Source organism: Branchiostoma lanceolatum, chromosome 2 (genome assembly GCF_035083965.1).
Source record: "Branchiostoma lanceolatum isolate klBraLanc5 chromosome 2, klBraLanc5.hap2, whole genome shotgun sequence".
Classification (NCBI taxonomy): Eukaryota; Metazoa; Chordata; class Leptocardii; order Amphioxiformes; family Branchiostomatidae; genus Branchiostoma; species Branchiostoma lanceolatum.
This window is the reverse complement of record NC_089723.1, coordinates 37,958,402-37,973,731: the sequence shown is the minus strand read 5'-3', so window position 1 is coordinate 37,973,731 and position 15,330 is coordinate 37,958,402. Positions and strand designations below refer to the sequence as shown.

At 40.1% G+C, this 15,330-nt stretch overlaps 1 protein-coding gene and 1 long non-coding RNA gene across 7 annotated transcripts in view; one reads left to right on the top strand and one right to left on the bottom strand.

Moving 5' to 3' along the window:
* The window catches only part of LOC136428964 (collagen and calcium-binding EGF domain-containing protein 1-like), a 62,114-nt gene extending 46,784 nt beyond the window's left edge, over positions 1–15,330 (bottom strand). The window contains exons 1-2 of the mRNA XM_066418811.1: positions 14,900–15,330; positions 13,074–13,169 (exon numbers count right to left, since the gene is read on the bottom strand). Coding sequence (XP_066274908.1) covers positions 13,074–13,169; positions 14,900–15,012 — 209 coding nt within the window. The 5' untranslated portion in view covers positions 15,013–15,330. The remainder of the gene's footprint in view (positions 1–13,073; positions 13,170–14,899) is intronic.
* Positions 294–8,225, top strand: LOC136428959 (uncharacterized). Of its 6 annotated transcripts, none has more exons than XR_010754682.1 (4): positions 294–3,438; positions 3,545–5,147; positions 5,374–5,444; positions 6,885–8,225. It is a non-coding gene; the product is annotated as an uncharacterized lncRNA (long non-coding RNA). The 6 variants fall into 6 exon arrangements; XR_010754683.1 differs by having other exon boundaries at positions 294–3,653; positions 3,707–5,147; XR_010754685.1 differs by having other exon boundaries at positions 294–4,541; positions 5,083–5,147.

Genomic DNA, 15,330 nt, shown 5'->3' with positions numbered 1-15,330 from the left:
TGGAAAATCTGTTGTGATTATTGATAATTTCTTCACACATCCGTTCTGTGAAGTTAAAGTTCAGTGAAAATGTCAATTTTCTTTACAACGCCACTCCAGCAACTCTAAGCATCTATAAGTCACTTCACTCCAGCCTTTCAAAGCACCTGTAAGCCACTCCAGCCACTCTAAGCACCTGTAAGTCACTCCACTCCAGCCACTCTAAGCACCTGTCACTCCAGCCATAAGTAGCACATGTAAGTCACTGCACTAGCCACTCTAAGCACCTGTAAGCCACACCAGTCACTCTAAGCACCTGTCACTCCAGTCATTCTAAGCACCTGTAAGTCATTCCAGCCACTCTAAGCACCTGTAAGTCACTCTAGCCATTCCAAGCACTTGTACCTCAATGTGCTCAGCCATTCTAAGCACCTCTGACTGCACCCAGGCCAATCTTAGCACCTCTTACTCACTTGTATCATCCTATGTAGTCTGGCCATTCTAATCACTTTAGCTATTCAAACTCACTACACTCTGGCTGTTCTGATTACTTGGGTGTTTGGATGCATGATCGAATAAATGATTTGTTAGCCCCTGAGCAGACGTAGGTGTTTGTATGCATGGTATGACAAATGATCTTTCCTCCAAGCAGACACAGGTGTTTGGCTTCTATTATTCTGATGAATGATGTTTTTACTCTGAGGAGTTACGGGTTTGTGGTTTCTAATGTTCTAATAGATAATTTTTCCCATCTTACCAGACACAAGTATTTAGTTTCTATTGTTCTTCTGATAAACAATATTTTTTTCCTCCAAGCAGAAACATATGTTTGGCTACATGTAATGATGATATTGATTTTTTTATCCTCCAAGCAGATACGTTGGCTAATCTATTATTCTGATGAATGATATTTTCCCTCTCAGCAGACACAGGTGTTTGGCTTCTATTATTCTGATGAATGAGTTGTTTTTTCTCTTAGCAGACACAGGTGTTTGGCAGCATGTAATGATAAATAATTTTATTCCTCCAAGCAGATACAGGCATTTGGCTTCTATTATTCTAATGAATCATTTTTTTCTTTGAGCAGACACAAGTATTTGCTTTCTGCTCCCGTGTGAAATCATGTGCACTTGCACCAAATTGTGCTCTCGCAAGAGCAGATTCAAAAATGGTGCCATAGTTTGGAAAGGAGTCTATCATATCATTGCCAGATGTGAGGAAAAATGACAGAATATTTTTCAGACCTGGGCAGAACTGAGACTGGCCATGAGAAGATGGGATTTTCGTTGTCATACTTAAAGTACAACAAATGTAATGAAAGGAGATTACTAACATATGTATACATTTTGGAAATGAAGAGCTTGTCTGCATGATAACATGCTATCATTCCTTAGTGAAACATGATAGGAATAGAAACTAAAGAAATAAACAAAACTGTCTACCTTCCTACCATGCTTCCTACGTAACTAGACCAGAGGCTGACCCCTTGCTTCTCTCTGTCTGGTTTCTACAAGTTACATGGTTCATAATAGTAAGCCATAGCGTCTGCAGCGGGTAAGCTTAATCCTGTGTCTTTTACAATCTGGTCTAGAAGTTTAGATTTGTCCTTTTCCTTACATTTATCTAGCATTTACATTGAATTCTAGAGGAAAAGCAGTGGAGCCACTCCAAGAGAAGAGACTGCTAGCTTCCCTATCAACAGAAGGGATACCAACATGGGAAACTCTCAAATGCAGCAACTCAGCATTTTCCTGACACAAGACTGGGCCCAAGAACTTGGCATTCCTTAAGTTAAGTGACACTTTTCCCTCAATGAACCCCTTTCTCAGGATTTACTGAAAACTGTTTATCATTTGTGATTTACTTCAAACTACTGTAATTCTTGTTTCTTTCACCGTAACTCTTTGTTCCCTGTTATCACTGTCACCTCTGTATTGTGAACTTATCATTATCATGGAAAATCTGTTGTGATTATTGATAATTTCTTCACACATCCGTTCTGTGAAGTTAAAGTTCAGTGAAAATGTCAATTTTCTTTACAACGCCACTCCAGCAACTCTAAGCATCTATAAGTCACTTCACTCCAGCCTTTCAAAGCACCTGTAAGCCACTCCAGCCACTCTAAGCACCTGTAAGTCACTCCACTCCAGCCACTCTAAGCACCTGTCACTCCAGCCATAAGTAGCACATGTAAGTCACTGCACTAGCCACTCTAAGCACCTGTAAGCCACACCAGTCACTCTAAGCACCTGTCACTCCAGTCATTCTAAGCACCTGTAAGTCATTCCAGCCACTCTAAGCACCTGTAAGTCACTCTAGCCATTCCAAGCACTTGTACCTCAATGTGCTCAGCCATTCTAAGCACCTCTGACTGCACCCTGGCCAATCTTAGCACCTCTTACTCACTTGTATCATCCTACATTGTATGTAGTCTGGCCATTCTAATCACTTTAGCTATTCAAACTCACTACACTCTGGCTGTTCTGATTACTTGGGTGTTTGGATGCATGATCGAATAAATGATTTGTTACCCCCTATGCAGACGTAGGTGTTTGACTGCATTTTCTGACGAATAATATTTTCTCTGAGCAGACACAGGTATTGATATCTATTCTTCTGATGAATGATTTTTTTTTCTCTGAGCAGACACAGGTATTTGGCTTCTATTATTCTGATGAATGATTTTTACTCTGAGCAGTTACATGTTTTTTGTTTCTAATGTTGTAATTAATGATTTTTTCCTGTCTTAGCAGACACATACAGGTATTTAGTTTTTTATGTTCTGATGAATGATTTTTTTCCTCCAAGGAAATATACATGTATGTTTGGCTGCATGTAATAATAATATCGATTTTTTTAATCCTCCAAGCAGATACTGGTATTTGGCTAATCTATTTTTATATTATTTTCCTCTGAGCAGACCTGGGTATTTGGCTGCATGTAATGATAAATCATTTTATTCCTCCAAGCAGATACAGGTATTTGGCTTCTATTAATCTGATGAATGATTTTATTTCTTTGGGCACACACGGGTATTTGCTTTCTGTTCTACTGATGAATGATTTTTTTCTCTGAGCAGACACATGTTTGGCTGCATGTAATGATACATTATTTTATTCCTCCAAGCAGATACAGGTATTTGGCTTCTATTATTCTGAAGAATGATTTTTTAATTTGAACGGACACAGGTATTTGCTTTCTTTTCTACTGATGAATGATTTCATTCCTCCAAGCAAATACTAGTACAGGCTTCTATTATTCTGATGAATGATTTTTTCCTCTGAGCAGACACAGATGTTTGGCTGCATATAATGATAAATGATTTTTTCCGTCCATGCAGATACAGGTATTTGTCTAATCTATTGTTCTTAGACTCATAAATTATTATTTTTTCTTAGCAGACACAAGTATTTGACTTCTAATATTCTGATGATGATTTTCCCCTCTCATCAGACACAGGTGTTTGGCTTCTATTTTTCTGATGAATCATTTTTTCCTCTTAGCAGACACAGGTGTTTGGCTTCTATTTTTCTGATGAATCATTTTTTCCTCTTAGCAGACACAGGTGTTTGGCTTCTATTATTCTGATGAATCATTTTTTTTCCTCTTAGCAGACACAGGTGTTTGGCTTCTATTATTCTGATGACTCATTTTTCCCCTCTCATCAGACACAGGTGTTTGGCTTCTATTATTCTGATGAATGATTTTTTCCTCTTAGCAGACACAGGTGTTTGGCTTCTATAATTCTGATGAATCATTTTTTTCCTCTAACCAGATACAGGTATTTGGCTTCTATTATTTTGATGATGATTTTTTTCCCTCTCAGCAGACACAGGTGTTTGGCTTCTATTATTCTGATGAATAATTTTTTTTCCTCTCAGCAGACACAGGTGTTTGCCTTCTATTATTCTGATGAATAATTTTTTTTCCTCTCAGCAGATACATGTGTTTGGCTTCTATTATTCTGATGAATGATTTTTTCCTCTTAGCAGACACAGGTGTTTGGCTTCTACTATTCTGATGAATGATTTTTTTTCCTCTCAGCAGATACAGGTGTTTGGCTTCTATTATTCTGATGAATGACTTTTTCTCTCTCAGCAGTTTTTGGCTTCTATTATTCTGATGAATGATTTTTTCCCTCTCAGCAGATACATGTGTTTGGCTTCTTTTATTCTGATAAAATGATTTTTTTCCTCTTAGCAGATACAGGTGTATGGCTTCTATTATTCTGATGAATGATTCTTTCCCTCTTACAATGTAGCAGACATGGGTATTTTATTTCTGTTCTACTGATTGATGATTTTTTTCCTCTGAGCAGACACACCCTCACACACGTGTTTGGCTGCATGTGCTGATAAAGGATTTTTTTTCCTATAGCAGACACTTGTGTTTGGCTTCTATTGTCTTGATGAATGGTTTTTCCCATCTCAGCAGGTACAAGCGAATTGCACATTCTAATGAATAACTTTCTGTCAACTGTGTAGATTCTCTGGTTCTTTTGCTAATTAACATTTTTTTTGCCAGCCAAACGACACAAGGGGACAGTGACACAAGGATAGATGGTTGGTGTACACCCTTCCTCATCGGACATTAAGGTCTCATTCCTGTATTACTCCGAGTGGGTACCCTAAAAGAATCTGTACCCCAAAATATTAACGACTGCATGAACGTGTGTTTAGATTGGTGGGAAAATTCCCTTTTAGCCACCCCAACTGATCTCAAGCATCAAACTGATAAAAGCTTGTTTGCAACTGAAGAAATTAGCAGGTAAAGTTTGGCAGCCATGCGCGATGTCGGACGTCCACAGCCGGGCATTGTCGGGGATGCGGTCGTGCGCTTTCAGCTGGAAAGTGCCTTTTGGGGGGTGTACTAGTAGCTAAGTGTAGTGTGTAATTGCTATAAAAAGAGATTGTATGTAGTGAAACTGTTGCCAATTTTATTACATGATGTAGGGTACATGTGCTCAACAGAGAATGAATGACCTTGGTGCATTTCCTATAGCTTCATTACGAACGCGCCCATATGTAAAACATGTTTTATTGCTATGGGGCAGAAAAACTCATGAATGAGACCTTGATAATGTGTCCATGTGTCTTTGAACAGGGTGAACCACCAACAAGTAGAGTGTTCATCGTTGTCAGGCTTGGAGAGGATATTGACATCATCAGGTAATACTGCCGAAGGCATGGTTTGTATTTAGAAGCACACCATCCACGCCAGACTTACCAGTTTGTTCAGATCAATGGGTTAATGCACCTTTCGTAAAGCATGTTCCACAATTGTTTTGGAGTACAGTACAGTATTGAATGTGAACTTGATAGATTGACAACTGAATGAAGAATACATGTGTACATGTGTATAGTTCTGTATTATTGTTGAATTTCTTGTGTGTAGGACATGTGAAGAAGAAGAGGAGCCATGGCAGAGACAGCAGCAGCAGCTCAGATGTCAGCAGTCTGTCCTGTGTAGGTAACTTACTAACAGTAAATCTTCAAATTCCTGCAGTTGGCAAAATCATGACCCTGCGAATAATTGTGTTTTGTAATTGCAGTCTGCAGACCTATTTGAGCTTTTCATGAATAAATAAAGGTTCAAACTAACAAATAAACTGAAAAATTGTTTGAGCCACGAACTACGAGCACTATGGAAAGCTTCTTTACCCTCAAATCCCCTATAGTTTTGCCTGGTAGCCATCCTGGTGTACCTGTGCTGTACCGGTACTAAATCAGGTCAAGCCTGAGGATTACAGATCAGTGGAAGGCAACTTTGACAGATAGAATCACCATGAATTACCGTGGCAGTGTACTGAAGTGTACTGTACTGTAGCACAGATTGAGCTTTAAATGTGCCTGAGTCAAATTTTCATCTTTCTTTCAATACTGGAGTCATAGCTGACTATTGGTGAGGGTGATGGTCATTATAGATGCCATGTGATAGGCCCGTGTCTATCAGAATTAAACATTATGTTGTTATCGGTTGTTTTTGTCCTTTAATCAACCATTACTTGAACATTAGTAGTTCAGGGCCAGACCTGTACCTAAACCTGTGTACCTGTACCTAGAATTTGTTTAGGTACACAGCTCTAACCAGGTGTTACATGTTATATCGTGAACAACCTTGGACAAACTTCAACTTGGCGACTTGACTTGAATTAAAAATTACATTTTCAATGTGTTTCTGGATACTTGTTTGTCAAATTATAGCCTTAGTAAATGTTTTTTTCCACTTGCTTTGGGTCAAAATTAGACTTTCATCTTAGTCAAACATCCCATTGATACCCATACTTTTAAAGACTTGAAAAAAAAGGCCCTTCCAAAAATGCGCTCTTAGGATATCTAGTCTGATGTTGAAAATAATGTTTATAGTGTTTGTGTGAATATTTATTCATCAATTTCCATTCTTAACAACTTAAGTCTTCTATTGCGATGGCCCAAAAATTCACCTGGAACTTCAGCAATTATCCCATAAGAACCAGTACTTAAGGGATGATCTCCATCATACATCACACCCCATGGGTCTGCATGAAGGGGCACTACTCAATTCCTGGATTATAAATGGTTCATTTATATGTTCATCTGTAAATAATTGTTACCAACTTGGTTGATTTTGTATTTATAAACATGTGGTCTATTACAAATAACACCTTCTTCTGTTTTTTTCTGGGGTTGCCTATATGCATGTATACATGTATCTGTCTGTACTGTATCTATAGCTGATGCCCAGCATGTACCTGCGAAGCTGGTGTGTTGCGCTTACGAGTGGTTATACTGGCTGTACAGATACAGATACGGAACTGAGTAGTATCTTGATCAACATGCAAATTAAGATTTCTGATTCTAGATTCATAAGAAATTAATCCTTTTTTAAAGCACATTCATTTATGTATTTTACGCTTGTGTTTGCAGTGTCAGTGGTATGAAGGACCTAAGCTGAGGGATTTCCTGTTGGGATGTGAGCCCGAGAAGACTACTCTTCAAGCAGAGGTTGTAAGGGAGATCATGAACCTAACTCAAGACTACTTTCCAAGTAGAGGTTGGAGGGGGGGAAATGCTATATTCTCCTGTTTACAGGTTCCAATCACAAGAAGGTATAATCAGGCCTTTAGTTGAAAACCAAAGGAGACCAACTGCAGATTGAAAGTCTATCAACTACCAATCTAATCCAGACCTTTGAAGGAGTTGAGAAGAGTGCTGCCAGTAATGTAGTTACACTTTTAGCATGACACAAATGTGAAGCTTGAAGTCTAAATGTAATGAGATAAGATTAAGCGACAGATCTGTATTTTATGTGGAAGATTCTAATGGAACACATAATTCACTACAAGCTAATAGTTTTGTTTATTAATCCAATCACAAGATCATTTTCTAGTGTCTGATGTTCATATGACACACCAATTCCTCTAATCTGTGCCCATCAAGGCTTTCCAATGAATGGGTTCAGAAGCTTTATGACAGGATTTGCCAAACATTCAGAAAAATTATAAATCAATCACTGCTGAACATTGGTGCACAAACACAAAGACATGTACTACAGAAATATGGAAAAGGCCCAAAAGTACCTCATAAAGCAATCTCCAGCACAACTCGTATGCACTCTATCATCAAAGTGTTTGTATATTAGGACACAACAATTTGTTGTTTTTTCCTTCAAAAATTTGCTCACTCCATTGCTTTTCAATTGCATAATGTCCTTGTCTTCCTAGTTGCTACAGTTTCCCAAAATGTGTTGTCCATAGAAATGATATATTTGATGTGGTCGTAAATGGGTCTATCAAACTTTGATTTATGGATTTTTGATTTTGACGCACCAGATTTTATTTGTACCCATTGCATGTTGTCCGCTTCCGTTCTACTGCCAAACTGTAACACGTATTGTGATTATTGCCTGTGCATATATTATACTGGGCCCAATGGAAATCAGGTATCCTAGCTGTTTGGGCTACCCAGGAGTCTCAAGATGAAATAAATAAATAAATAAACTGTTTTCTTATTTTGTCTTACCAGTTTCTCCCAGTTGTATGTCCGTTTAACTTTGTTTTCCTAAATAGTCTAAGAACAAAGAAATTAAATCAGTACGACTGTAATCAGTTTTGTATAGTTATTGTTGATGCGTGGAAACAAGTGATGCGTTGTTTATCCCTACAGAGGTTATGAAATATACAGTATGTATGTGTATGTATGTGCTTCAAAGATTTGTATGTCATCTGACGTGCTTTGTATTTATTGAAGGGTCTATTTCTGATTGAATGAGTCTCTTGCTGCATTTCCTTGATTCTCACTTTAGTAACTAGATACGGGCAAACATACTTCAAAGCTTGGGATAGACAACGGTTAGTCGTTTTAAGTTGTATAAATACAAATGCCCTTCCCCCTCTCGGCCCGATAGGTTGATATTCAAGGCGACCTAAGTCAGGTCACCCTGTGAAGTCTAGTAGACAAGACACGTCCAGTGTATCATTGGTATCAATACACATCTCTGTATGTAGGTGTGAAAGAGGTCCCCGTTGAGTTAATCCTCTACGCAGTTTAAGATAAGGAGTTAATTCTCGCAGGTTAAAAGCCCGACGCAGTGTAAAGCCCCAACGAAGTTTCAGTTCCGACGCAGGTTAAGTTCCGACGTACGTATTTTAAAAGTCCACCCATGTTTAAATAGTTAACCCCATCCTGTCCCCTCCTAACTTAAGTCCTTTGAGTGGTTGCGGAATCCAGGTTTGACTCTACTTTGCGTTCATAAATTATAACATTAAAAAAAGGCTAATGTGTCCAATTAACGGAGATGTGCCTAACTATAGTCGATTATTTGCGCCCTCCGGTGGCCTTTAACCATTAGGTGTTAAGAAGGTGTGAAGTGAACGAGGTGCTACATGTAATTAGGCTCCCGTGGAGTTAATCCTCGACCGCTTTTTTAAGGTTCGGTTGCTGTTTTAAAAACTCGACTGTTGTTTTAACCCTCATCCGACCGACACATTTTTGCGACGAATCTGGCCGTATGGGGTCCAAACGGACCCCATTTTGCTTTGCCCCCTAAATATATTTCTGGTAGATCTTATTGTAGTTATTGTGCATATCCTGTTACAATAATCTATGGAGAATATTTTGACAAGTTTTGGTGTTGATGATTAATGCTCATTATCATGATTTATGCAGAAAATGAGGAGAACCCGCATTTTCCTATAACCCTATCTAGACTGGGGGTGCAAAAAAAGTGCCCGCGCCAACTTTGACATCGTATAACTGCCAAATGACGTATGCTAAGCCTACCATACTTGGTGACTTTTCCTAAAATTTAGTTAGCAACAATTCCATGATAATAGTTTGAGTTAATCATTTTTCCTGTTGCCATGGCAACGGGTTTCTGACAGGCATTTTATACAAAAAGTCACTAATTTTTTTAAAAACAATGATATTTCTCAGGTTTTCTTGCTCAACCACACTAGTTTTCCAACATGTATAACATCATATGTATTTAGATGTAAATTTCATGATTTATCATTCATAATTTATGCTAATTTGATTACGTAATCGCTAAAAATCCAAGATGGCGAACTAGATGTTTATTTTAGGTATAAACAGGCTTTTTGGCTTCAAATCCGTCACTACCTGGTATTTTCGTAACCAGAAACATTCAGATTAACGTTTCCGGTCTCTTTCTTTTGTGATTTGGAGTCATAAATGGAAAAAATGTAATTCAAAAATTTCAAAATGGCCGATCCAAGATGGCGGATCCCAGGGATCGCTAACGACACATGACGTCATTCTATGACGTCATTTTTACGTCAACGTAATCGCCATTGACGTTGTATGCCTTGGCATACCTTAAAATCAACAATACACTCAATTTTGTTTAATACCTCTCAATATTATGGGACTTCCCTATTTAGCCTATAAAATCACATCGATGACGTCATAATTACGTAATATTACGTCATAACGTCACAAAATTTACAGAAATTATAAAACTTTACGTGAATATCAGTCCCTCCAAATTTGGTGAGAATACATTGTACCGTTTGGAAGTTATGAGGAATTTCTTTCTAATTACGTGATAAACAATGCGAAATCATCTGGGGTCCGTTTGGACCCCAGCGGACAACACACACACTTTAGAGTATAACTTCCGCAAAAATGGGCCAATCCCGGTAAAAATTTCTCAGGAGTTGTAAGACATGTACATGAACAAACTCATGGAATGAGTTTTTTCTCCAACGAAAAATGTTGATATGGCACACATTAAAACATGCCTGGGGTCCAAACGGACCCCATACGGTCGGATGAGGGTTAAATACTCGACTGCTGTTTTAAAACTCGGTTGCGATTTAAGAACTCGATTGCGGTGTCAAGGCCTCGGTTGCGATGTAGCGACTCGAATGTGATGTAAGGACTCGATTGCGATGTAAAGACTCGATTGCTGCGATATGTAAAGATAGCGATGTCGGTTGCAGTGTTATGATCGGTTGCGATGTAAGGTAAGTGTTGTCGTTAACGACAGCTAAATCGCGGTCGAAATCCAAACGCCGTCATGGCAATGACATCGACTCTAGTTTTGACCCATCGCCGTGCAGCCTTGTTATCGAACCGAAAAAAGGACTTGTTAGACCGCCAACTTTACATTAGCCGTATTTTTGACAGGGAAGCGATAAACTATCGGTTCAAAAATCTATAGGAGTAAAAAATGAGGCTAGAAAATGGTAAATCACTTGAAAACAGCAAGATACACGGTCATATACTCCAGCGACAATCTTTCTTGTAAGGGGTGTTGACGCCCGGAGTCATGGAACGGACTACTTTCTCTCGCGGAAGGAAAATGAAACTGCCTCGAACTCTCGACGTGGCGTAGCGGCTGTAATCATTCCTTTTTTGCCGAATTCTACGATCCATACGCCCGTACGTAGGACATGTAGGAAGGCCTGGTGGACGCTACACATCACGGGAGACGCGTGTTGGTCCGAGACAGACAGCGGCGTGCTTTCGATCGCGTAGCGGCGACGCACCGCTGCGACAACGTGCGGGACCGAAACGCCTGTGCCCACGGTGAGACCGTGTGTTTTGCGCGGCATGCCCCGAATCCGTCTACCATTGCTGAATGTAGCCCGATTCATAGAGGTCTATTTTGTAAGCATTATTTCATGTACCCCTCAGCGTGAGAATTCCTTGTGCAACACTTCGCTACATTATACATGTAATTAGATTAACCCAATTGACCAATCAGGTGGTCGCAAGGCTCACAGGCATGCAAGGCCAGGTGCAAGGCACTTGGGGTCAATGACCTTTAGGTCATATGTAGTATTGAAAGTGACAGAAGTGGCAAATATTGTCAAGAAAGCCCAAAATAAATCGTTTTGAATATATGTATGCCAAAAATGGGAATGTAGTCCTTTAAATATTTGTTCAAGCCACATATACAGCAAATTTCAGGTCATTCGGTTGAAATACCAGGGCGCAGGAGGCCAAGATATGCTAAAAATAGCCTAAAAACCTCAATAAAATCACTTTCAAGGTCAATATCAAAAAAAGGAAAAGAACGTACATTGGTTTTTGCCTACATTACCTCTGTACCAAATTTCAGGTCATTTGGTCAAAAAATGACAGAGATGAATCGATTTGAAGATTTGACAGGAGAAGAAACATGAGTAACTAGAAAGGCCGTCATTTGCCCCTGAGCAAATACAGCATGTTTAGCCATACTCCTCCCCATGCAAGAAGTGGGCTGTCCCAAAATAGTACCTGGGCAAATCGAAATATTAACTGCATGTAGAAAGGCAACATTTGCAAGAGCATCATACTTCGCCAATCTCCCTCCCGATGCATAAATTGACTGTTCTAAAATCACCCGTGCAAAAATAATTCTCTCTACAAGTTCTGCGAGACCCCAAGAGCTTCTTACTGCAAAGGCTTGCGTGTGTTCCTGCAATATGACCTCAGGTGACCTAAATAGAACACGCGTTCTTTGGCCAGTAGCAAATGGAACGCGGGGATCCTTAGATAGAACATGGATTCCTTGGCCAGCAGCAAATGGAACATGGGACGGGGATACCACTTTTGGCCTGTTTTTGGTCTGAAAATGGGCCCAAAAGTCCCCAAAATGAAGCATTCTGAAGTGATGTACACCAGAATTGTGATTGAAGTCCTGTAGGGACATGTTCAAGGCACCCTTGTACCGAATTTCAGGTCACTTGCTTGCAATACCAGGGCACAGGAGCCCAAAATATAAAAATTGTCTAAAAATGCCCCAAAAAACCTCCATAAAAATGATTTTAATGCCTGTTTCAACAAAATTTAAAAAATCGTCTGGGGGTATTTGCTATCTTTACCTACATGCCACATTTCAGGCCGTTTGGCCCAAAAATGACGGAGTAGATTCCATTTGAAGATATGGCAGAAGAAGGAGAAGAAGAAGAACGTGAACAAAAACAATATGTTGAGCCATACTAGGTATGGCTAAACATAAAAACAATATGTTGAGCCATACTAGGTATGGCTAAACATAATAAACGATGAACATATCACTATAATACTATAATAACAGTTACATTTGTATTTGTACGTAGTCCCAGTCTAGTCACGAACATATCATATACAACCTATAACTGAATGCCTGGTGAAAATATTGATAGAGGGCTTGTTTACACATTGTTTTTCACCAAAGAAGATTGTTTATCATCTAACAAATGATAGAAATTGAATAAACCATGAAAATATCACTATAAGTTACATTTGCATTTGGATTATTACGTTTTTTAAACTAAATAAATGTGATAAATAATCTAGATCAATCAAGCCTGTATGTAAAGGTTTGTAAAGTTGAGTCCAAATATCGTTTAAACAGATACATTCATATTATTATTGTAACCGCTAAATTGCCTAATGTCCCCAGTTTTATGATGTCATATGTAAAAAGTACGCAATTCAGCCTACGGCTGCGAGCTACTTTCCACGTCCTGATCAAAATGATCAAATAAACCCTTCATTCATTCATTCATTCCATCTCTCTCTCTCTCTTTCCCTCCCTCCACCCTCTTTCCCTCCATCCCTCCCTCCATGAAGAAAGAGCATTAAACCACCGCGAACATTTCTGCATTTACAGTACGTCGTTACCTGAAACATTTGGCCACTTTGTTGCCGTCCTTGTCCGGGCACGGATACACCTCCGTGATGATCTTGTCTTCTGGGCACCTAAGATGATCCGGATCGCTGAAATAAAATAAAAAAGTAAAGGAAAGTGATCTCGAACCAGATGAACTAATCTTCCACTGGTCGTGACAGGAACACAGACGCTATAAAGTATTTATTGTACCGGGGAAATTCCCCTAGCTCTTTTCGACAAGCACACTGAACAGTGGACCACGGCTTAACGTCCCGTCCTAGGGACTGCGACCCTTTCCGGTAGCGTGCATGTCGGGTGAGCGACACAGCCGGGATCGAACCCGGGGCTTCTAGTTCCAGAGGCAAGATCGCTAACCACAGGCCTACGCACGCGACGAAATATGAATACCACTGTACGTTACTACTTCACTTTCATAACTTTTATTTAATTTCAATTCTTATGGATCGTTCACGACATGACGATAAACGCACAAAGCTGTTCACCGCTTTCTCTCCGTTTGTTCGAAAGAATTTGATGCATCCCATTCGATAGATAGATTCAACATACCAGGAGGAGATAATCATTACTGATAGGTCAATAAATCAGAGAATGTCTAGACGTTAGAACCAAGCGTGTACATGATACGTTTTACCAGAGAGAAATCACACTCGGGCCTGCGGCCTGTTTTTCAGGTGCCCCTGGACACGTAATACACATAAACTAGGACATACACACATTACAAAGGCTGTACATAGGTAAAAATTAGCAATTTAGGTCAACTAACAATAGAAATATTCTACCACAGCCGGTTTTTAAAAGCCGGCTTCACGTCCCGTGTTCGAGGAGGTGCCTCGAGTGCGTTACAACAGCCTCATTACTCACATGGGTACCTACTGGCTGAAATAATACAACCTGGTGAATTTATATTCAGTTTCATGTTCTTTTTACCTCCGGGAAGGAGGTCAGTGACCTCCCACAGGGGTACTGCTTTTGTCTGTGTTCGTGTGTTGCCAGCTATAGCACAAGGACAAGGTCGTTTTGGTGGACTTGTTTGAATTTCGTGCTTTAAGATGACAGAGTCTTATAAGGTAGAAGAGTTCCAAAGAAGCGGATGGAATCTCATGTTTATCTCCGGATAAGCTTCTTGTCGGCACAGATGGCGTTTTGGCAGTTCAGTGAGGTAACATAATTCCGCCAGGGTACATAATTCCGCTACCCTGAAAAGATACGTCTAAACATATCTCCAACCCAACGTCCCTCAGTAAAATGCACTCCTGTATACCTAAACTGTGCATATCTGGGGGGTGCTGCACTAGAGATCTCTCAAACCCACTGTATTTCAAGTAGTGGGGGATATATGTAACCCGACGGATTAATGTTAATGGAGGTTCACATCTTTTTCAAGACTTTCTGATTTCTGTTTTGGGCAACAAGGGGTCAGTAAGAGTTTTATCTTATTTACTAGGTTCCAAAGGAACTATAGTCCCAATACATTTGGCGATCATTTTATAATCCTGTTTGATCTCCAAGCAGGTCTACCATGGCGGTGGCAATGACTGTATCCAACTGGCAAAAGCAGCATTATCGGCTACCTCACCGGTCCCCTAGCCCCGTTAGATATGACAGGGTAAATTTTCAGTCGAAAAATACACGCGAACCTCTGTTGATTATAAAATCGGGCGACCTACTGTTTCATGATCAACAAATACGGCCGAAGCTCTTCGACTGTGTGACGAGGGCTTTCAAAATACGCCTGCCCCCATCTCTCTTGTCTAGTGTGACACATAAGCCACTTCTGTCTAGCGGTGATTATAAGATAAACGTTTCCTGCACGTACCTGTCAAAGGTCTCCTCGTCAAAGTACGACATCGACTGCACATGTGTGGACGGCAGCAACCACGTTGCGAGAAGTATCACCAGCGACACGTCGAACAGGCCCGCGGAACGCATTTTTACTCACAGCGATGACTACTAGTACATGTACTGGTAGCTGGGCTCCAACGCAGCACTGAAATGTGGTGTCATATAGGCCACTGTATTTCAGCCTCGCAAGTCTCTCTGTACCGCTGGCGATGTTTCATCGACACTTTCCTTTCGACAGCACCCTGTCAAGCGCACTTGGCCAAACAAAAGCGAACCCCGAACTATTCCTGGCGTCAAACAAGGAAGTCGCGGTGTCAGCCCGCGAAGCTCACGAGCCGAGGCTTGGTGATGTTTCTGTCAGCCAAGGTCGGTTAGGAAGATGCCAAACAGTTGTAGGAATTGGAG